The 23490-nt window shown below is 41.5% G+C and overlaps 1 protein-coding gene, 1 non-coding gene and 2 pseudogenes across 3 annotated transcripts; 3 read left to right on the plus strand and 1 right to left on the minus strand.

Annotated features, from left to right (window-relative positions):
- The first annotated feature begins 6136 nt into the window (after positions 1-6136).
- On the plus strand, positions 6137-6991 carry LOC133921995 (protein disulfide isomerase-like 5-3; annotated as a pseudogene).
- A 62-nt stretch (positions 6992-7053) lies between these two features.
- On the plus strand, positions 7054-8766 carry LOC133921994 (protein disulfide isomerase-like 5-3; annotated as a pseudogene).
- Positions 8767-9012: 246 nt separating this feature from the next.
- TRNAQ-UUG (transfer RNA glutamine (anticodon UUG)) lies at positions 9013-9084 on the minus strand. The gene has a single exon. It is a non-coding gene; the product is annotated as a tRNA-Gln (tRNA).
- A 3155-nt stretch (positions 9085-12239) lies between these two features.
- LOC133921996 (uncharacterized) lies at positions 12240-18000 on the plus strand. 2 transcript variants are annotated; one of them, XM_062367130.1, is made up of 6 exons: positions 12241-12427; positions 12521-12716; positions 12905-12991; positions 15239-15604; positions 16025-16178; positions 16339-18000. In XM_062367130.1, the coding sequence occupies exons 1-6, from the start codon at positions 12330-12332 to the stop codon at positions 17793-17795; spliced, it is 2358 nt and encodes a 785-aa protein (XP_062223114.1). In that variant the 5' UTR covers positions 12241-12329; the 3' UTR covers positions 17796-18000. The 2 variants fall into 2 exon arrangements, with proteins under 2 accessions (XP_062223115.1, XP_062223114.1); XM_062367131.1 differs by lacking the exon at positions 12905-12991 and having other exon boundaries at positions 12240-12427.
- The last annotated feature ends 5490 nt before the right edge of the window (positions 18001-23490 follow it).

Genomic DNA, 23490 nt, shown 5'->3' on the forward strand with positions numbered 1-23490 from the left:
ACCCAGTCTTAAGAAACAACACCCACATTGCTTGCAAAGTTGCAAACAAGGCTTAGGGAGCCTTAATAATCAACAGACAGCAACAAGTAACAATAAACAAACAAGGAACAACCAGCAGGATGCGAAGAAACGACCGACTATAGGGGCGCGCTAGGTCAGGTTCCGGCTGCAACGCTCTTTTTCACACAGATATCTTCTGCGGTTCTATTGATAAATGAATTCGTCATAGATTTGGCCTTCAGTGGTCAACTACTTCATACTCCGTGGAGCTTAATTGCAAGGCTGAACAGGTTTGGTGCCGAATCTTTAAGTGCCTGACCATTTAATTAAGCACCTGTCATGCCATGACTTTTTTTTTTTGCGAGAGCTGTATTTTTATTATCTAAAAAATATTTTATGTGGCATGTCGGTTTGCATGATCGATTAATAAGCAGTCAGTGGGGCGAATGATTGTGGAATCATGTACTGAAAAAGGATAAACTGCAATGATTGTGAGTGCGTAGATTAGATTAGGGTTGAGGATTGCTCTTGTATTTTTTAAGATCTATTGAACAAATTCTCATCACAATACTATTAATCATATGTGCTACACGTGCACGACAAGCACTCAGTTGGATACTTATCTCTACTATATAAAATACGAGTGGGTTCGTATGTCATCTCTTTTTTCACTCTTCTCTCATCTAATAAAAAACAATAAAATTTAAATAATTTACCTACCTTTATCATCTATTCTACGGATATAAGATATATTTTATTAATAAAAATAAATCAATCAATCAAGAGAGATTTTAGCGGATAATCTTTTTCTTATTTTTTAATCCCATCTGAAATGAAATTACAACATTGCTCTCGTCATATTCATTTAACGACAATCTCATGACTCATCCATATTTTTATATTTTAAGTTTGTGATTAATATTACTGTATTCAATATTTATATTTTCATTACAATACATAGACAATTAGCTAGTCCCAATAGTAATGGAGATAAAAAAAAACAAATAGTGAACAAAGGTTATTCAGTGATAGTATTTCCATAAATCAGCCACATCAGTAAACGGTCATAACAATACTAACATCAACATGTGTACCTTTGACAACTAGACGTTAAGAAAAAAACTAAGAGCTGAATAATTGCCACGTGAGCAACGCAGCCAATCCAAGTATCCAACAAGCAACTCCTCCGTAACTAGTTAACTGGCCCCTCGATGTGGATCCGTCACTTGAATCTGAAGGCGTATTTTGTACTCCTTTTCTTTTGGAAGACGTATTATACCAATTGACGTATACGAACGCAGCATTACGGATTTCACGACCACGTGTTACCCCGGCCCATGTCGAGAGCCCACGCGGCCCACGGAGCGGGCTAGAACCGAACGGAGTTTCGGCTCTTGACATTTTCCATTCTCTTTTGCTCGCACACGCCGCGCTCGGCCCTCGAAGCGCACGGCACCGCACCGCACCGCACCGGCAACGACCACCAGAAGAGAGGAAGGTGACGATGACGATGGCGATGGCGGTGGCGATCAACCGTGAGGTACTCTCCGGCCTCTGCCTTCTGGTGGCCGACGCCGAGGCCATCTCTGCGTCCGGTAAGATTATGGTTGTGTTTGGTTGAGCTGAGATTTTTGGTTTTGACGGTGGATGGTTTTTTATTATTAATTTGTATAATAAATTTTTAATTTCTCAGTACCTATTTAATGATCAACTTAAACCTCTTCCTTAAAGAAAGATCTTTTATTATCCAAAATTTTAAAAAAAATTAATTTCTTAAATTTTAGTTTATTTTTTCATAAATCAGTTTTTTAATTTTTCAAAAATCAACTTCTCAGCAACCTAAGAGCAGAAGACAGAAAAAATCTAGGAGGTTTCTTCCTGTGATGCGATTCCGTTTCCTCCTGTTCTTTATGAGAATAGATCTGGTCCGTTCGTCCGGTCGGCCCTGAATAAGAATGCTGGAATTAGAGAATATGTGTTTATCGATTCCTCGTGGTGCTCGATCTGGCCACAAGCAAATGTTGGCTCAAATTTGGGAGGAAAATATGATTGCTTGCAAAGTGCGGATCCTAGAGCTTGTCCCAGCATCAGCGACCGGTATAGCTAGCCTGTAACTCGATATGAAGCAAGATGAAGCGGATGCCTTTGTACTCTAGGAGGATTGCGGAACGAATGGAGATGATTCTGGGATACATGTTTAGCTTCCCTACGTTGGTGTAAGCTGTAATTATTTTGGGGCCAAAATCGAACCGCTCGGGTTCTGCTCGTTCTGTAATTGCATCCCGGGGGTGCTTGCATTGTCCTAGCCTGTTAACAATGGTGTCAAATGCCACTACAAGAATGAATATGTTGTCTTTGATGTGTTCCAGGATCTACAGCATGTTGAACTATGCGTGTTACCATTTTGTTGTTCTCCCTAGCTTGTTGGTAATCAGTTATGTGAGTACTGTTGTAGGTTTGATTGGGTTCTTTTGCTAATGATTGGTTATATTGTTCTGTGATTCATGAGCTGTTTTGTTGTATATATGACTTGCAAGATCCAGGTGAGGTGCTTCTGCAAGGGGTGGGTGTTCTAGTTATAGTGTGATCAAATAGGAAAAATAGAAAATACAATAATTGCATATTAATGGTGTGGAGTGGTTGTAGCCATTGTAATTTGTATGGATGTAGCTGTTGATTGTGATCACATGGAAAAGCAAATTACATATAATTTGTAAAGATACTCTTCAAATGAAACTCGCAGTTTTGTTACCACTCTAAAATATTTATTATCTATAATCTTGTTCTCTGTGAAAATGCCAACTTGATACCTTATTGCGATTGCCTGCCTTTCTTCATGTAATTAATCTGGATTCTTCATCAGACTTTCAATGCATAGTAGCACCAATCATATCAACTCTGCAAAATTTTCATGTTCAGCAATCTGTATGCAATCCAGATGATTATGCTAAGCATGTTACTCCATTAACTCCTCAAATGAATGCCTTTGTTTCTTAGATATAATGCGCAATATGAGTAGAGTTAAAAAAGAAACTTGCTAATGATTGGTTAGGTTGTTCTGTGATTCATGAGTTTTTTTGTTGTTGTATATGACTTACAAGCTCCAGGTGAGGTGCTTCTGCAAGGGGTGAGTGTTCTAGTTGTAGTGTGATCAAATACTACCTCCGTTCTCTTTTACTTGTCTTTTAGGATATCAATACGGTCTCCAATAAGCACTTTTGACCACTACTTTTCATAACTACTTCTTAGTAAAAGTTGATAAAAATTTGATGACATGAAAGTATTTTCACGACAAATCCACTTGTGTAACTTTCACGTGCCAAATCCCAATAGGTTTGTGTATACTAGTAGTCAAAGTTTTTAAAGTTGACTATATACGTTCTAGGTTGACATCTATTTGAGAATGGGAGGAGTAAGAAAAACAGAAAAATACAATAATTGAATATTAATGGTGTGGAGTAGTTTGTAGTTGCTGTAATTTTGTATGGATGTAGCTGTTGATTGTAATCATGTGAAAAAGCAAAGTACATATAATTTGTAAAGATATTCTTCAAATGAAACTCTCAGTTTTGCTATCACTGTAAAGTATTTATTATCTATAATCTTGTTTTCTATGTGAAAATGCCAACTTGATACCTTTTTGCGATTGCCTGCCTTTCTTCTCCGTGTAATTAATCTGGATTCTTGATCAGACTGTCAAGCATCAATCATATCAATTCTGTTGCAACATGAAGATGTTGGCTGTACTCTTTTCGGATATGGATTGTTTTCTTTGATATGTTCATTTTATTCATAATATTCTTTAGGTTTCCATATTCTCAAGTTTATCATGCAGTTTACTCATGCTGTATGATGTAGCTCCTGTTGTTTTACTTCTCTCACTAACATATCAAAGAAAACAATACTACGTTCATGCCAAGCACATGTACAACCTGCACAGGATGAAGCATCAGTAACTTAAGGTGTCCCTCTCTGTGCTGGCTGCAATTGGCACCGGCGTTGCAGTCCCTGTGTATGCAGTTGTTTTCCAGAAGGTGTACAGCACAACTTCAAATACCTGTCCATGAGACTGCTTCCTTTTTCCATAGCATTTTTGAGAAGTTTGGACTGGAGCTTCAGTCCTACGTTGGTCATTTCTCTCTATTTTCTCTTGCCACAGGTTTTCTTTTTGCTTCTTGGATTTTGATGTAGGAATACCGTCGTCTGTTAATAATACGTCGGCTTCAACTTTTCCTAGATGTGGAAAAACAAAATTCTAATTTGGTTTCCCCCGGTTTTTTGGTTCTTAAATGGATCGAATGTTACATCTGCTGGTGAGGTCTTATTGGCACTCTGAATTGTGCCATGGCATGTGTCCTTTGAATTGTAACTTGCAGCTGACAATGTTGGGCGAGAGTTGCTGTTGTATGTAGGAGCTGCTTACTGAGTTCTCAAATGTCAAATGCAATTTCGGTGGTGGAGAATGCTTTGCATATGAGTTAGAAAGCAGAAGACAGGCCGTCCCTGGGCACGTGCGAAATGTGCGGCCGCACAGGGCCCCTAAATTGCAAGGGTCCTCAGTTTTAATATCCATACTAATTAATATTATTGTCTAGATATTATAATCCTCCTCCTTCATTAATTTGTGATTTCACAAAAGAAAAAAAAATCATTGGAGACCATGAAGCACAAATTTTCCCTTGAAATCTTAGGTTCATTTCTTCCTCACAGACAGTGGATATAAGTTGATCCACGTGGCTTAGTTTGCTCTGTTAGGTCGTTCAAAGCTAGTTCATGTTTTATTGAGGCCTTCACAGGCGATAAACGATAAACGCTGCATTGAATCAAGTTGTTTTGTCACTTTTTATAGCTACTACTAAGTGTGTATTTGAATTTCTTGTGCCTGTTATTTTGTTCATTCATGTATTTGTGTGTTTGAGTTGTCAGCCATATGTTTTATAGCTTGGATGAAAAACACCAGTGTTTAAAAACACGTTGCCTAAGCGCTAGGTGCAGGACCGTTTCACTTACAAATAGACTTTTGGTCTAGGCTTTTTGCTCGTTTTCCTCTATTTTCTTGTGTTGATATGTAATATTTTCCTATTCTCTCTATTTTTATGTGTTCATTCGCCCAAAGTACAAATCTCTAAGGCCGGCTACGACTATGTGCTAGACAGAGCTCGACTGCCCGCTTAACGTATAGTGCTTTTTGAAACATTGGAAAATACAACATTAGTGTTGGTTTTAACTAGAATTGTATATCCTTGTGGAAATAACAGTGAAATATATGTACTTGCTAGCTAATGTTGATGTGCCCCTTTCAAACTGCTATATTTGGTCTAATTTATTGGGAAGTCTTTGACACCAAAAATAATTGGCATTTTAGTACAAAAGCATCCTAAAAAGATTTATTAGTAGATGAATAATACTTTTTAAGTGAAGGTTAAATAATGCTAGTTTTAAGACATGCGTTCAGGTCTTAAAAAAAAAAGAAGGAAAGAAGACATTTTTTCAAGCAATATGTTTTTCAGTGATACAATTATATTGTACAAAATTAACATTTCTATTTTAGTAGTTAAGATTAGAGCCTAATTTAATATTTAGCATATGACCCTAAATTTCCTAGGACGCCTTGGTAGAAGACACAATTATAGGTTCTTTTTTCTTTTTTTTTTCAGCTTAGCGGGATCACATACGGGTCCTACTGGTACCACCGTAGCAGCCTACGACGGCATGGGCACGCCCCGGACGGTCGGCTTCTAGACGGGAGTCGTACCAATCGAGCTACTCTTGACTTGCGACACAGATATAGAGTGTAAGATGTTTGTGATTGTATTCGCAATACTTCCAGTGGTGGTCTTACATGTCAACATATTGTGATGCCTCAGAATGTACAAATACAGCTTCGTCCTTGCTACTGCTTCACGAGCTCGTCAGTGTCAAACCACATTCTTGCATGGAAAACATCTTCATCCGCAAAGTGTACGTCTTCACCTGCCAGACATTTACGCCTTCTCGCTTGCCGGAGGCGCCTGTTCGTCGCATGGTCAACTGTGTGTCTAGGCTGCAGTTCAGTTCAATAGCGAGTCTCAGCCACTGAGCCACCTCCGCTCAAGGAAGAGGCGGCGAGATCGAATCGAGGGGACCGGAAGGACCCATGGCGCTGTGACGGCAGCTTCCGCTCGTCCTCCTCTTCGTTCTGTGGCCGCCGAGCTGCGTGGCCAGCGGCGGAGGGGAGCCGGCGGAGTTCGAGATCCCCAGGGACGGGAGTGTGCTGGAGCTGGACGAGGGCAACTTCGATGCGGCGGTGCGCGCTGCCGACCTCCTCCTCGTCGACTTCTACGCCCCCTGGTGCGGTCACTGTAATCGCCTCGCACCCCAGGTAACCAACCCTCCCCGCCCTGTGCCCCTGTCTGCTGCCTAATGAACACCTGCTTGCTTATTGCTTTACTAGCGAAGCGAAGTGAGGGGTATCGCCTCTCGATGCCGCCCGAATCTTCCGAGTTGATAGAAACTCTAGGGATTATCTTTCCGAGGTGTGGCAGCTGCGCTCAAGTGGAGTTTGCTAGGAGGATGTTTGAGCTTCAGTTCGAGCAGACTTGAGCCGGGATTTGCATATCATTAGAGGATTTCCCCCATATATAAGCAGGTGATTTGGGAGGCTTGGCGGCATGGCCGTGCCACCATCTGAATTCCCAGCTGGGTGCGGATCAAATTAGGACCGGCGCATCCATCTGCCATTCCCTTCTTTTTGTCAAATTGGAATAGCATTTCTTACTTGTAATACAGTCATAGAGACAGGGCGATGCTATTCTTATGTCATGTGGCCATCTCAGTTGCAATTGAAGTGAACTGATGAGCATTCGCTCGGATTCTATATTGCAGTTGGACGAAGCTTCTCCTGTGCTGGTTGGACTGAGCGCGCCCATCGTAGTTGCTAAAGTAAATGCCGACAAGTACAGGAAGCTTGGGTCCAGATATGGAGTAGAGTAAGCTGTCTGCTTCACTTGAGTGGTCCGGTTACCAGACAGGAGTGCATACAGAAGTTTCCTTATCAGTGGGTTCCCTACATTGATGCTTTTTGACCATGGAGTCCCCTCTGAGTACACGGGTTCAAGGAAGGCTGATTTGCTCGTTGAGAACCTTAAGAAGCTTGTTGCGCCTGATGTTTCTGTTCTCAAGTCAAACTCGGCAATCAAAGGCTTTGTTGAGGCCGCTAGAGTCGGCTTTCCATTGTTTATTGGATTTGGGGTGGATGAATCGTTGATTGCTGAATATGGAGCTTAGTACAAGAAGAAGGCATGGTTTTCTACAGCAAAGGATTTCTCCGAGGATATGATGGTCATGTACGATTTTGACAAGGTTCCGGCATTGGTTTCTCATAACCCCAAATATAATGAGCAGAGTGTATTCTATGGTCCATTTGAAGGTATGGGTCAAGCTTGGCATATCCATCTTCTATATGTTTCTTGATACATGTGGTTTCTGAAGGGGGGGGGGGGGGAATCCTTTATTGCCTTGATCACCAATCTCATTCCTTTGTCTTTTACTCTCTGCTCTTTTGGTGATTTAAATACTTGATTCACCTAGTGTACACTCCATGTTCGTATGAAGTGACAAAACACACTTAAGCGTATTGTTGTGGATGTAGGAACCTTTTTGGAAGATTTTATACGGCAATCCCTACTGCCTTCAACTGTGCCCATCAACGCGGAAACCGTGAAGATGTTAAAAGATGATGAGAGGAAAGTTGTTCTTACAATTTTGGAGGATGAGTCAAATGAAAATTCTCCGCAGTTAATAAAAGTTTTCAGGTCTGCATGAAATGCAAATCATGATTTAGTGTTTTGATATGTGGGAGTCAAGCAGTGGGAGGAATTCACAGGGACTTTTGATGTTTCAAAGAGCTCGCAGCTGCCAAATATGACTGTCTGGGACAGAAATGAGGAGTATGAAGTTGTAAGTAGACCATTTATTCCCTTCTGTTATAAAGTAGCGATTTATGTTGCAACAAAAAGCTTATATATTTTTTCTTACATGCATCTCACATGGTATTTTATTATATACATTTGTTATGTTGAAGTTATGTCTCATACTGCCACTGCCTCTTCTTTTATAAGTGATTTCTTTGTTTTTATTGCTTACAAGTTACAGCCCAAGTGCCGATAAACTCGAAATTTTCATCTTGCTTGTCTATTTAGTTGTGCGATGTGATTGATTGAAATGCTTCTTATCTAAGGTTGAGGGTTCAGTGAGGCTTGAAGAAAGCGACTATGGATCCCAAATTAGTCATTTTCTCGAGGGGTATAGGGCAGGAAGAACAAGAAAGAAGAAAGTAGGCCGCGGTTCCCCAACGCTGCTAGGTGTTAATGCGATGTACATTCTCGGCTTCTTGGTCGCTGTTCTTCTTGTTATAATGTATTTTCTAGGCAAGGCGAGGAGGATCACCGACCAAGAAGGGCCCATGAAGACTGAAAGTGCAGTAATTATTTCAGCAAGCTTAAATTATTTTTTGAGGGAAACACAGCAGATGAGGACATTTTTCTGATCTTTATTCGACATGTCTTGAGGAGGTTCAGTTTTAGATGTTTGTTCTGTGCTGTGACCTCCCTGCATCTCTCTCGAGTCCTGAGCCCCTAATATGTCTTGATAAGTCGTTGGACTTGTAGTTTAGAATCAGCTTTCATCAAATTTAGTATCAGTCGAAAACCTACAGGGTTTGGTTCTTGTAATTATTCGGAACTTGTAATTGTCATGAGACCTTAACAACAATGATTCTTAAGAATCGACAGGTTGTCTGCAGAAGCCCTCCTGTATTAAGATGTTCACTAGTTTTTTGTTTTCATTGGATTTGTCTTGTGGAGGCTCACCAAATCAAATGTACATCAGTGAAACTGTCGTTTATGCTTTTAATCTATTGCTGCCTTGTAACCAACCGGCGTGTTGGTCTAAAAAACCAACAACGCCGTGACGGGGGATGGATGGATGATGTAGCTTGAGCCGTTTAACTAAATACCCGAAAAATTAAAAATAAGGTCCCACCGGGATTCGAACCCAGGTCGCCAGATTCAAAGTCTGGAGTGCTAACCACTACACTATGGAACCATTCCATGCAATTTTTCCTTACAAATTACATAATAATTGAAGTTCTTGCACTGGTGTGATTTGTTGCCCGCATAAAAGCAACATGTCCTGATGGATGCAAATATATACTCGTAGTCTAGTTGATGGATGCAAACTTCTGCATCTGCATATGAAGGTTAGGGATGAAAACGAATGGGAACGGTCGGGAAAACCCTCTAACCGTTTTCATTTTCACATTTTCTCTCGAAAACGGGTACGAACTCGGGAATGTCGGGATATCAAAAACGAACCAATCCGAACATAAATATGCGGGTATCAGTCAGGAACCAATACTTTAAAATGAGAATACCGATCCGTAGAACAATGATTTCAAGCATCAGCGCGACACGTAATTAATTCACACCAACAAAAGTAATTTATATCATACACAAGATGAACCACGTAATGACATAAGTATCAACTGAAAAATAACTACCATGTCGTAACTCGAGTACTCGACATAATATACAATCACACAAAGACTAGGATTGGAGGTGGTGCAAGAACTTGAACAATATCGGTATGTCAGCAGCTGACTGAGACTGTACTACTAGGATCTGGTTGAACTTTGGGATAGGGGTTATGTTTAGACTGGCCGGCCGGGCTTGGCATTTGAGCTACATTGTGATCTGTGAAGTTTGATCTCAATTAGAAAAACAGGAAAATCTAGATTAAAAACGGGAAATCCGAAAACGGTCGGAAAAACCCCGTAACTGTTTTCATTTTTACATTTTTTTCTCGAAAACGGAATCGAAAACGGATGAGAAAATATAAAAAATGGATCGGAACGGAACGGAATTTATCCCGTCCATTTTCATCCCTAATGAAGGTGGGTCCACTTGTTAGTGTTATAAAATTATTTTTATGCGAACAACCAATCATAGTCTCAATCCTTGCATTGGCTCATACGATCTCATATTTAGTCAACCAAATAGAAACTCAGTTCAGTATTTTCAGACAGATACAACTAATCAAATATTTTCCTTTTTAACAAATATGATTCCTCTTAGCCTTTATATATGATCCATACATACAAAACTTATACGAACAATCAATTACACCCTAATAAAAGAACTTTCGAGTACACATTTATTGGTGGTACCCATGCTTCTCATAGCAAATCATTTAAAACTATTTAACAATCTACTGCCCTATTGATAATTTCTATATCAAATTTTAAAAGAGCAATTTCTTTCAATATAGTAAGATCTATTTAGTAGAGTTTCTTTGGATCTAAATTTTCTAGGAGAATGATTTTTTTAGAGAAAATAATTCTATGACTGAAAGTGATTCTTTAGGATAAACTCTAGAAATGAAGTGATTCTACGAAGGAAGTAAATTAGGCGAAGCTGATTTTTTCAGCTCTTAACATCTAGTTCATTTTAAAGAATCATTCATATGAAATCATTTTGAGAGCTGAACAGAACTCTCATTGATTTTACTCTAGGAGCTGATCTGGGAGCTCTGCTAAACAGACTCTAAAGTAACGAGAGATTTGCATAAATGCACTCCAGTTACTTATGCTTCGATAAAATATCACCCTGACCCATATGCCATTGATACAGGTAGTATCATGTGTCAGTGAGAGAAGAGTGATATTTTATTAAAACACCAATCAACTAAAGTGCATTTCGGCAATTTTCCATAAGTAACATCGTACAGCCTATAAGAACATGTACAGTGCAATGTGCTTATACACGAGTGCTTAGTGAGAGAGAATGCTTCCACATCACTAATCACTTGTATTCAAGTATAATCAGTCTTCTCCAACACAATTGCATGTTTAAAAACGTCCGGTTAGCTTGTTTGAGCACCTGGCTCATCTGACGTGTTTTTTTAATTTAATTACAGAAGTACCCTCTCTAAGCACCAACTGTACATGCCTAAACAAAGCCAGAGCAATGATTCTAATAAATACAATGGCAATATTGCATTTGCGTAAAGCTCCACTACTGCCTGACTGGCTAACATATGTCGGTACCTGGTTGATGCCAAGCGGCGAGCTGCCATCTTCACAAGTAGGAATACTTTAGGCCAATGGCCACTTCGGAACAAAGAAATCCGTTCTCAAATAATAATAAAAAAGAGATCTTTATATAACCTGCTTGTTTTATTCTAACAAGTCCTTGGGAACAAAGAAAATTTAGAGGAAAAGTATACGAATTGAACGCAAAAGGGGGAAATATCTATGACTGTTGTTTGTATCGTATCGTTGTTTCAAAAGGAATTTTGAAGGTACGAAAGCTTCGTTCACAGTTTGGAGGAACTCTAACGCGAGGTCTTACTTTAAGCTCCTTTGAGAGTTCCAAGTTCCAACGGATACTATCTCTTCGAACTGTTTCCTCCCTGTTTGCTAATGAACAATCAATATCCAAATTTTCTATGATTTTCCTATGAAGCACACAAACACCTTGTTTGAGCAACTTTTGTGCTTTTGCATTCTATAGCATGTAAGACTAAGATAGTGTTTGGATGACTGAATCACCTCGTATATGTACATAAGCGGTCGCGAACACAATCCTGTATCGGTGTTTGAATGCGTGAATCAAACGAAACTATCCGAGACCAATTTATAGATATTATTCTCAAACCTTGAGTGAAAATTGGTGGCACCACACTTATCCGACCGACTCTCGTTGGGGTCAATAATATGTGTTTGGTTAGAGAACGATGTGAGATGGGATGATTCTATTTATATATTTGAGGATGAGATGATTCTATTTGTATATAGATACTTGTTTGTTGGATAAGATAGAATAAATCTATTTTAGTACTTCGAATCTACCGTTAGTGTCACGTTCGAAGCGTGATGTTTATGTTCTATTATTTTTTTGGAACGATTCTGTTCCAAATCTTTAAAAAAATATTCCTAATGCCGAACTATTCCATCATACTATTCCTCATTCAAACAACTCAAAAACGAAATGAATAGACTCCATCTCATCACATTCCACAAACCAAATACTACCTAAAGTCATGATTGATTCATATGGGCCGTTAATGAGGCCTTAAGTTAGTTGAGTCATATGGGCCGGATTTGGCTGCAAAAGCCCACGAATGTTTCCTTTCCTCAGTAACCACCTCTCTCTCTAAAAAAAAAAACAAACTAAAGGTCCCCTCTCCTTGCGCTAATCTCAACTAACTGAAAACAAAGAAAAACGAGAGAGAGAGAAATAAGAAAATTAAAAGAGAACAGCAGCACCCCACCAAGCGTCGACGAGTCGTAGATGGCGGCGGCGCCGGCGGCAGGGACGGGGACGGGGACGGGGAAGGGGAAGCGGAAGCGCCCGCTCTCCGAGGACGACGTCTACCTCCTCCTCCACAGGTCCGTGCCCCTCTTCCTCCTACTCCTCCCGCTCCCTCCGGTGGCTCGCTCTCGCCTAGGGTTTTACCGCGCGGCTTGCAATCCTTCCCGCAGGTACTCACCGGGGACGATCCTGACGGCGCTGCAGGAGGTGGCGCAGCACGCGAAGGGCAGGCGCATCGACTGGAGGGCGGTGGTGGGGAAGTCGGCCACGGGGATCACCTCCGCACGCGAGTACCAAATGCTCTGGCGCCACTTCGCCTACCACCACGAGCTCGACGAGAGCGTCCACGCCGGCGACCAGCCTCTGGTTCGTACCCACCCTCACAACGTCTAGAGTTGACTGCCCCTTTCGATTGACTTGTAAGTTGTCAAGTAGATAGAATTCCTGTGGTAGGGATTGTTATGATCTTAGGTAGTATGCATAGAAATTCAGTCTGTTGGTTGTTTTTTCGAATACTAGTGTTGTACTTATGTTGCCCTGCTTGATAACGGTAGGGCGATGACAGTGACCTGGAATGTGAGCTTGAACCTGTTCCCAACCTGAGCAAGGAAGCATTATCTGAGGCCACTGCATTAGCCAAGGTATCGCTTTGTGTTTTTGGCCAAAGCATATAGTGTTGTATTACTCTGCTGATGCATGCGGGCGTATGCTTTTACATAGAAGGATGGCCCTTTTGAATCTAAAACGCCAAAATCCTGTTCAATCCCCCTCCCCCTCTCATCCTCATGTGTGTATATTTAGCTGTTAACTTCTTTCCCAAATAAAAAAGAAACTACCTGCACACCCCCAGTTTAATTATTCTCTCTTTTTTTAATTGAATTCGTTGGTTCACAATATCCAGGATGAAGCGTGAGTGCCCATTGTGCATAACATTATGATTTTCATTTTGTCTATGCCTTATATTACCATGATTGAGTTATCCAATTCATAATATGTTTGTGCTATCATCCTGACTTGCTCAAGCAGAACTTTTACTACAATCTTATAAAGAACGATTCTAGAAGTCTCACTTGATTGCCATCAGACTAAATGCATGATTTTGAAATTTGAATACCATGTCACAAATCTGAAGTCTGGAGGCGGCTAGGTGGAAGTTGAGGATGATTGGAGTCTGTTGGAGTGGAGCTGCATGCACTGGTCACTGACACCCTGTAGGTGGCAGCGATGGCCAGCCAGCAAGGGGATCCGGTAGGATTGCAGCCCATGAGAGGCGGTCGCAAGCGGATGCGCACATCAGACTCAAATAGGCAGACAGACGAGGCAACCAGTGGTGGGAGCGTCAGGAGTGTGGGAGGGGCTGCTCGCCGGTGGCAGCAAGAGATTGTGGTGGCAGGCAGTGTGCCATCTTAGGGGATTAGGGTAAAGAGCGGGGCACGAGGCGTGGAGGGGAATGTGAGTGTGTATGGTGCTGGTTGCAACATATGCCGGTCATGGATTTTAAGGTGGTAAGGTGAGGCGCGGCGACCCACCCCCTTCCAGCCACCTAGGCGATAATGAGGTGAGGTGACGCCATACCCAACCCAAAAACAGCAACCAAGAGGAGGAATAAAAAGGAAAAGGAAAAAAAGCAAAAGAAAAAGGGGAGAAGGGAGGGGTCTGGCTCAGCCCACCACTAGTTCATACCCCTTTCCTACCGTAATGCCTTGTACTAGCTCTCTCTCTCTCTCTCTCTCATCGTAGCGCCGCCGGTCGCTCTTCTTTTCTCTCGGAGCGTAGAATAGCACCGCCGCTCATTACCCTTCTCTTCGCCAGCTAGCCACTGCATCTTCCAGGCGCTCCCATCCTTCACTGCCCCACTCCCTGCCAGATCGACGGCTGGCCAGCTGTTGCTGCCCCCTTCCAGATCGATTGCCACTGCTGACAGGAAGAAGAGTTGTGATGGCCTTTCAGTGCTGGAACCGGCGAGGACAGGGGAGGTGGCAGCTGCTTGGCCTTGGTGGTTGGTTCCCCTCCTGTTCTTTCTCTCTTTTGCCCTCCCTCATTCTTCACTGCTTTTGGTAAGGCGTGGGTGACTCCTTGCCACCCCAGAGCGCCTTGTCACCTAGGCGACGCCTTAAAAACCATGATGCCGGCATCTGTGCTCGGGCATGGGAAGTGAAAGGAGTGAGATCAGATGGCTAGGTGCGGATGCTGATTGGGCTAACTAGGTTACTACTATTACATATTCCTACCTACAAAGGGCCAAATGGTCTGGCCTGATGCTTCACCCCTCTAGCACTCGGCCTGGATTCCTTTACTCGGATGACTTAATAGTTATGCTGGCGTGCATTTATTATTGATGCCTCGTTAGCATCCGGAAGATAAGGCTCCACATTGTTTCATTAGAAATCAGAGTGTAATTTAATATGTATGTTTGTTTGGTATGAATATAAAAATTGCAAGTTTTGTCGATAAAATTGAGTTCTTATGATAGCTTTGTGAGCTTTGTTTCTCCTTTTCAGTATGTATGGCCTTCCATTTCATTTAATTAATTTACAAGATGGGTCTTATATAATTCCTCACCGCTCTCCTCTCTAATTAAGCTGCAATAACTTAAAAGTGTTTACTGATGGACTGATAGTGCTTGCATTTGCCAACTCTGTAACTGTGAGTATGTATGCAGAAAGTCATGAAAGGACCGTCATGCTTAGTTTATTGAAAAAAATAATCTTTTTATGGCATTGTGGTGCTGGAAAGAAATCACATAACCTCGAGATTCGTTGGCAACTTTATGTTGTTTTGTTATGTCAACTGCCATGCAATAATGTATTGTTCCATTATCCGCATTCTTAAGTTTCTTGATACCTTAGATACGTGCAATGCACCTGATCGTATAATACAAATTGCAGGCGCTGATATCCGGATCTTCACGTGAGCAAGCCTCTGGTCATCGCGTTAACTTGGATGCTCCTGTGCTAAATTCTCCAAATGAAAAGATAGTGCGGGTTCCATCTGATAGACAGCTTGCTCAGAGTCACCGTATAACAAATACAGGTCCTGTTTCCAACTCAAAACAGTCATCCCATATAGGACCATCTCCTGATCCTTTGGATGCAAATGGGCCTTCTAAAAAGAAAAGGAAGATTAAAACATGGTCCAAAGAGGAGGATGCGGACCTAGCGGCTGGTGTACAGAAGTATGGTGAAGGAAATTGGGAGGATATTCTGCATAAGTGTAACTTTGATAATACAAGAACGCATCATCAGTTGTCTCAGGTAACATTGTGTTCACCTTGTCAATCGTGTAATAGCATCCATTATTCTGCAATACTTCATCCTTATTTACATGTGTGGCAATTACATACCTGAAGCCATCCTAACTTACAGTCACATTCTGCTCAAATATGCTTAGATGGCAGAATAGCCACGTACATGCATCTGATACTAGTATTTATCCAAGAACACTCCTTATATGCCACTCCTTTGGTTCCCAATCCCAGATCCGCCATCAAAATTTGCCCTGTCCTTTTATATCCTAGAGTGCAGTGTCCATCTTACTGGGTTCATTTGGTTTGCTTCTTTAATTCATCTTACAGTTGTGAATATGATAATGGCCATGCCTTGATATATCCTCGTCCTAATGTAGATTTCTGCCATTAGAATAGTTAGTAAAAGGTTAAATACTGTTCTTTTCAGAGATGGGCGCTAATTTGCAAGCGTCCAGGACCGACCAAGCCTGCTGGTGCTAAACAAAGTGGTGGCGCTAGCACAGAGGAAAGAAAGGCAGCTCTAAAGGCATTTTCAATGGCTATTGACATGCCTATGCCTGGAATATCTGTGCCAAGATCAGGTATTTACTTAAAGTGTCGTCAAGAAAGTTGGTCATTTAGAATAATGTTTCTATGTTGAACTATCAACAACACAAGCATTATTCTGTAGCTTTGTTTACACATCTCAGCCTTAGTGACCTTGTCCTGTCCTTGTAGTTCTTACTTAAATTGTGCATGCAGGAGCTCACCAACAAAGCATTCAGCATACGTCTACAGTGTTTGGTCCTTTGATACCCGAGGTAAAATCTGCAGCAGCTCCTTCACCGGCACAGACACCAGCAGCAGTTCCAGTGCCGGTCCCAATGCAAGTGCCAGTTGCCATCCCTGTGCCTGTGACAGTACAGGTGCAGTCGCCACTCACTCAGCGGCAACAAGCACCTGCCCAAGCTGCACCTCCAAAAGTGTCAAATGCTTCAAACAAGACACGGAATAACTCTAAGAAGCAAACTGCCCGGCCAAATCCTACCATTGGTCCTTCCTCAATACAAGCAGCAGCCATTGCTGCTGGTGGTCGAATTGCCACAGCCACAACCGCCGCAAACTTCTTAAAAGTCGCACAATCCAAGAATGCTGTGCACATAAAATCTCAAGTAACAGGATCTTCGAAATCTTCTACAAGCTCTAAAGCACCGATTGTGGTTGCTGAGCCTGGGACACAGCTTGGTGGCGCTCAACACCTAGAACATCCTAATACTAGTGCCCTTAAATCTGGTCCTTCAATTTTGACCACGCATGCAACTGAGCAAGTTCATGATGTTTCAGAAGTTGCTGCATTTAATCCTCCGGGGCCATCTGCTGGGGCACATTCGTTGGAAACTAAGAAAGCGTTGAGTATCACACCAGTACATGCCTCATGTGGCAGTGAGGAAAAGGATGACGACTCTACATTCTGTGTTGTCACGATAGATGACTTGTTCCCTGAAGATGCAAAGCAACCAGAAACTGTCGATCCCAAGGCAAAGCAGCCAGAAACTGTGGATCCCAAGTCAAAGCAGCCAGACATTGTAGATCGTAAGGTTGAGGATATGGTAGATCCCAAGGATGCAGACATGATAGAGTTTGATCGATTTGTTGCTGCTCAAGGAGGATGCTTAAACATGGATCATCTGGATAAAAGCAAGGCTGTCAAAAGTGCTCCAGGAGCTCATGGTTTTGTTGGCTCCCAAAAGCAACAACTGAAACCGGTGCCCGCTGTTGAGATAAGTAGCCCTGTATCTGCTGGAGCGCCAGCAACCGGGAAGAAAACCAAAAGTCATGTTCCACATATGGCGACCCCAATGGCAACGGGGACCCTGCGCGGCATTGTTGGCGCAGTCAATGCCACTGCACAGAATAAAACTACAGTAATGAAGGCAGCCGCTGCAGCTACCACTGGTAGCCAAATTCCTCTCCCGAAGAAGCAAACCGCAAACACAAAAGGCAACCAAATGCCCAGTAATGCCGCGGTCGGCTCTGGAGTACCAGCCAGCAGCCAGGCAAGCACAGCGGCGAATGGTGCTATTAAAGGGAATCCAACAGCCAGCAGCCTGGCAAGCACGGTGGTGAATTGTTCCACTAAGGGGAATCCTCCGGCCAGCAGCCAGGCAAGCACGGTGGTGAATGGCGCTAGTAAGGCGAATCCACCAGCCAGCCAATAGATATAGGCTAACACAGTAAATGTTGTAATAATTCTCGTAGCGTTGATCGTACTCCGAAATGTGAATAGGGCATTATAGACACCATGTTATTCTTTTCTCCTTGCATTTTGCTCCCTCCCTTTTGCACCCCAAGAACTGGAGACCACTTGATTGGATTCATTTTTATCTGGTAGTTCTGCTAATCATCAACTTAAGTTAACTGTAAGCCTCATCGAGTCCTCCTGTGATGCTTGAACCTTGAAGTGATATTTGTTTGTTCCTTCTTTGGAACTCAGGATTGTTTTCCCGAATCCTGCAAGTTGAACCGTTTCCTGTGGAATTCCCTGCGTTCCAGAAGGGGCGTTGTGTTTTAGATGACAATCTTTCTGTCTGTGTAGTCAGCTCCTGCATCTCTTTTGTTGGACTGAAGTGATGCTGCTGAGGCCTGTCGAAATGGCGACGAATGGCACGGCACGTCAAGCCGTTCCATCAGCATGATGGCTCTGAAAACTGAGTTGCTTGTTCTGGTTCTGGCGCGCAGATTTTTTTTTTGCCCCGGTGCATGAACTTGACTGCTTATAGGCGTGTAGGGTAGTGGGGTTTGGTTCGTAGTTAAAATTTGTTACGATTTGTTACATTTAAAGTTAATGGATCAGTTTAGATACCTGTTTAGTTTGTACTTATAATTGTGATAAGATTCTCTTTTTTATTATTGTAGCTAGTGACTAAAAATATAACAAGATTTATTTATACACGTGTCAAAGTGTGATGAAGATTTTGATCTATTAGCGTGATAAAAAATTATAATAACTAATAGCAAAATTAGTATATAAATCAAATAGACTCATAGTATGGGAGGAGAATGTTGTGGATGGTTTGGTAACCAAACGCACCAGATCAGTGGATGAGACTTGGTTTGGTGCAACTGTCACATACAGTTAGTGGTGGACGCAGACGATTAGGGGCTCTTCCTTCTTTTTCTTTTTCTCTCTCTCTTTCATTCATTCTCATCCTTTTCCTCTTCCTATTTATAATAAAAAATTTATTACAAACTCGTATTTTCATTAGCTACGAAGGATTAGGGGCCTAGCTGGAGCCGCTAGCCCTTCGGATCCGCCCCTGTGCATACGTGGCTGTAAATCTGGATCGTCGGATGCCCACGTGTAGTGAAGCGGTTCACATTTGGTCACCCGGCGAATTAACACATTTGAGGGGTTTTTTTTTTTCTGTTAGAATTGTACCTTTCATTTTTTAACAATTGTGACACATGGGAGGCTTTGATTGCCCATATTGGCTTGTTTACTTGAAAGGAATGGACCCAATGCAGCTAAAGGCTAGCGGAGTCGGCAACTCGGCATCCGCCGGCAGCATCCCTGTGTGTCACTGTGCTGGCTAGATTCGACGCCAAACAGCTGCCGTATTTACTGCTATAGTATTATGCATCTAGTGTTATAGTAATATAGTCACTTTAAATTTGTTGGTTCTCTTTTATCCGCATCACAGTTTATAATGACTTTGGACTTAAAAAGAGAAAAAGAGTAATGAAAGATACAAAATATAATAGTTACTGAAGATAAAAAAATAGAAGATGCTATAATAGTGTAATAGAAGATGAATTTTTAAAGTATATGTTGGAGATAGCCTAAAGAAAGAACTAGCAGAATCGTAAACAAAGCATGGTGCATCTGTAGTGAAACTGGATTTATTTGTATGGTGAGATGAAAATATCACATCGTCTTGTATTTTTTGATGGAGGGGTATCAAATTTGTAATTTAGATAGTGTTTGGTTAGTTGAATGAAGTTGAATCGGATGAGGTCGTGCTGGATGGGAGGATCTCGGATGAGGTGATATTTGATTAGATGTATAGAATAGTACAATAATATATTTAGTTGGATATATAAGATGATATGAGAACATATTTAGTTGATTAAAAAATATGTATTATATCCATGTATAACTTAATTATTTACTGAAATAATAAATTTTATATTTGTTATGACCAATAAACTATGTTAATTAGCACTAATTATTACTATTTTCTATTAATTATAACTTAAATTGTTAATAATCATGGCTAAACACCTATAATAATAATTAGTTATGATTAATAACATCTAATTGTAACTAATGTTTAACTAAAATCCTTAATAACTATTTATAGTCACTAATTATCACTAACTACAAGTTATTAATGGAGTTGATATAGCCTGTACAAGTCGTTTTACCAATTTTCCCACACAAAACCGTTCAACATCTAAATAAAAATATTCTTAAAATATATACCACTCCATACGAGATGGCTTGATTAAATTTAACCAACCAAACAAGAGAACGAGATATTATCTAGATAATTCCATCTAAAATTAAGTTCGTACAACCAACTACACACAGTCGTAGAGATCGTTCTGAGGATCCACAAGCGGCGCTATCTTTGACCAGAGGACACGGTCCAACTTCCACAAAGCACAAATATCTTCCCATTGCAGCACTTTCACTCAACTATGACGCCAGATGTTGTCAAAGGCTTAATCCTCTTTCTGACAAAAAAAAAAAACATGCTTCCTGAAACACGAAATGTAATCTTGATGAGATTCGCAAAAGGATCGGATGAAAGAGGAGAGAATAAAACAAGGTGAAAAATTATTTTCTCTAATAGCAACGAAGACTAATCAAGTTGCTCAAAGATGGGAGGTGAGGCGAGCACAGAGCAGCCATCGCCATCACTCGGAATGAAAAAGTCAGAGCTGCCGACTGCCGTGGCAAACATCGTACCCCGCCCTCACGCGCTGCTTCCCACGTGTGCCGCGCCACGTCAGGGCGTGCGTGCGATTTCCAACTAGTTCATCGTCATCTTACAAATTGCCCCTCGTTTTTCAAGGAAAATAGACTCCAGCCCTCCAGCTCTCGGCCTCTATTCTAGTATTCTGTGCTATTCTCGTCGCCGTCTCGGTCAATCGTCGATGGATGATGGTGTCATTCCACCTTTTGGGCAGGACGAAAATAAAGTTTCAGGGTCCAAAAATATCTGTATTTGCCACCAGTTTTTTATGTAGTAATTTTGATATTACGTTTGTTTCTCGAAAAATTATAAATATTTAAAACTTTTGTATCATTAGTTTATTATTAAATAAATTTTATTAGAATTAAATACTTTTAAGTATTTATAAATTTTTAATAAAAAAATGCAAGATCAAAATTACTAAAATAAAAAGTTAATGATAAGTAAATAAAAACAGAAATAGTATGTGATTAAATCCTATCGTATAAATAATCAAGTGTTTCTGTATCCCTCACCTGAATTTTCTTTTCCCCCTCCAACAATTCGGAGTGTTTTAGGTGCTCCCTCCTCAAGGAGGCACTTCTTCTTCGGTGACAAAACTTCTCCAATAAGCTATTTAAGTTAGAGTTTGAAATTAGGATTCAAGCTTACGGGATCCAAGCTCCAAGTAGCTCCCTCTAAGGAGCGAGCCGGTTCATGGTGGTGACAGACGGGGTAGGATGATAAGACGGTGATGGTTCTATAGACGATGAGGTAGTGATGGTTCTATAGGCCACGAATGATAGAGGGTAACTAATTGGAAAGGATTGAGGGCGAGGGCGTCACCTCACGACAACGCACAAGCATTGACACAAAGCAGAAAGTGCAGCTATATCAGAGCCGATGTTGCATGGATATACATGAGCTCATCAATGGAAATTCATATAAAGTAGACCAAGGGGTGTGCCCCCTACCTGGAGGAGAGATACAGGAGTTGTGCCCTTAGCTGATGCATAATTTGGTCATATGTTTCAAGCCTGGAAGGGTAATTGGAGGCGACGGCTGGCATAGCCACAAACTACAATGAGTAGTTATATCGCCAAGGCAACGTTCCTTTGGTTTAGATATGTTTTTTTAGTTTTTTTTAAAAAAATCAGAAAGCTATTCAAACGGTCGGTTTATTGTCTTTTGATGACTTTTGGCTGGTTGAAGAAACGATTATGACTGAAATAAACTAAAAGCTGATAAACAAGTTCTAACTAGCTTTTTATCTTTTAGTGTATTGAAAAGCTAATTTTTTATAAAAAACAATAATCATAACCACCTCCTCAATTTAGTCAGAAACACTCAAACCACTTACTATCCAAACGGGTCCCGTATAGCTTTTGACAAGGGCTGGGGTATTGCGCGACTCGTCGTGCTACAGACAAACGTGTGACCTTGCCATCCTCATCCTTTTCCAGTCTGTCGTCTTCCTCTCACCAACACCAAACTTCTTCTCCGACGTTGCCCTCCATCGTAGCTCCACCCCTACCCACTGTGTCCCCTCCACCTCCTCTGCCACCATTGATGGATAGCGGCCTCCTGGCCGCTTTGCCGCGCAATCGCCGTCGTGACGCCCCCCCTCCCCCACTACCTAGCCCATCACCCATGGCCACCACTGGCAACTGGCGGTGGCGCTTTGTCCACTACAGCTCAGCCCACCACCAAGCTAGCATCTTCCCCGAGTCTATGTCCAGGGAAGAGAGAGCAACCCCTTAACCCTCCACCCCCGAAGCCTTAACCCAGTCGACCTCCTTGTCTTCTTATCCAGCAGCGTCGCGAGGTCACAAGCTGAGACGAGCGAGCGACAGATCCCGGATTAGAGTTTCCCCTCTGGCAACCTGTCACTTGATGTGATTCCGTTCCTAGCAGCAAGCCAAGTTAGCTCAAAAGCAAGTGAAGGAAGATCAAATAGATAGAAAACATAAAGAATCAAAAGGAAAAGAGAAGCAAAGATGGAATGAACATTGCCTAGCAGTATACCTTCTTCGATCTCGCGACCCAGGTAATAGGCAAGTAGTGAATCGTACTCATTCAACAAGAAGTCCAGGTGAACTTTTCAGGTTTATGACGAGGTGCGAAGCAAGGTAGACATTCTACAGCGTGTAGTTGTAATAGATCGATGCATTCAACAAGAAGTCCATGTGAGCTTTTCAGGTTTGTGACGAGGTGCGAAGCAAGGTAAACATTCTACAGGGTGTAGTTGTAATAGATGCAGCAGGTCAAGAATGAGACGCAACGACTACAACATAAACTAGCACAATGGAGTTTCTTGAGAGAGATATTGGATTTTTCACGACACTGTAGCGCCTCACGTTCTACTGTGCACCCCTTGATTTCACCCTTGGAAAGTCGGGAGATCCGGATCCTCATCTGGCCTTAGAATCCGCTCCTTGTTCTATTTTCTAATTTAATTATCTTTGCAATGGCAGCGGCGTAATTTTCTTTTTTTTTTATTTGTTGGAATTTGGGTTGCCTATACGATCTTCGTAGACTGGGGATGAAGGAGCAGTTTGGTTGGTGCACGCTACTTACTCACACCGTTGGTGCTCTTTGTGACACGCTACTTGTGACACGTTGGTGCTCTTTGTGACACGTTTGCTTCACCAAAGGAAAGGATATTAACGAGAACTAAACCTTAATCTAGGTGGTTCGTGAAGATGATTACATCCTTATTTATCAGAATTAAAATTAAAATTTATTTCTCGTATGACCCATTAAGTTAGATTTTTCTTTCAATGATGATCAACATATTCTTCGACGGCTGTGTGAGTGTGTTGTTTGTCCTCGGCTTCTTATGAAAAAAAGTGAAGGATATTGTTGCACAAAATATGAAACGTAGATATCTGAAAGAAAATTCTATAAGATCTGATCTTACATAAAAATTCTCTTTTATATACGTCATGTGTTCTAT

The sequence above is a fragment of the Phragmites australis genome, chromosome 6 (assembly GCF_958298935.1).
Source record: "Phragmites australis chromosome 6, lpPhrAust1.1, whole genome shotgun sequence".
Taxonomy (NCBI): Eukaryota; Viridiplantae; Streptophyta; class Magnoliopsida; order Poales; family Poaceae; genus Phragmites; species Phragmites australis.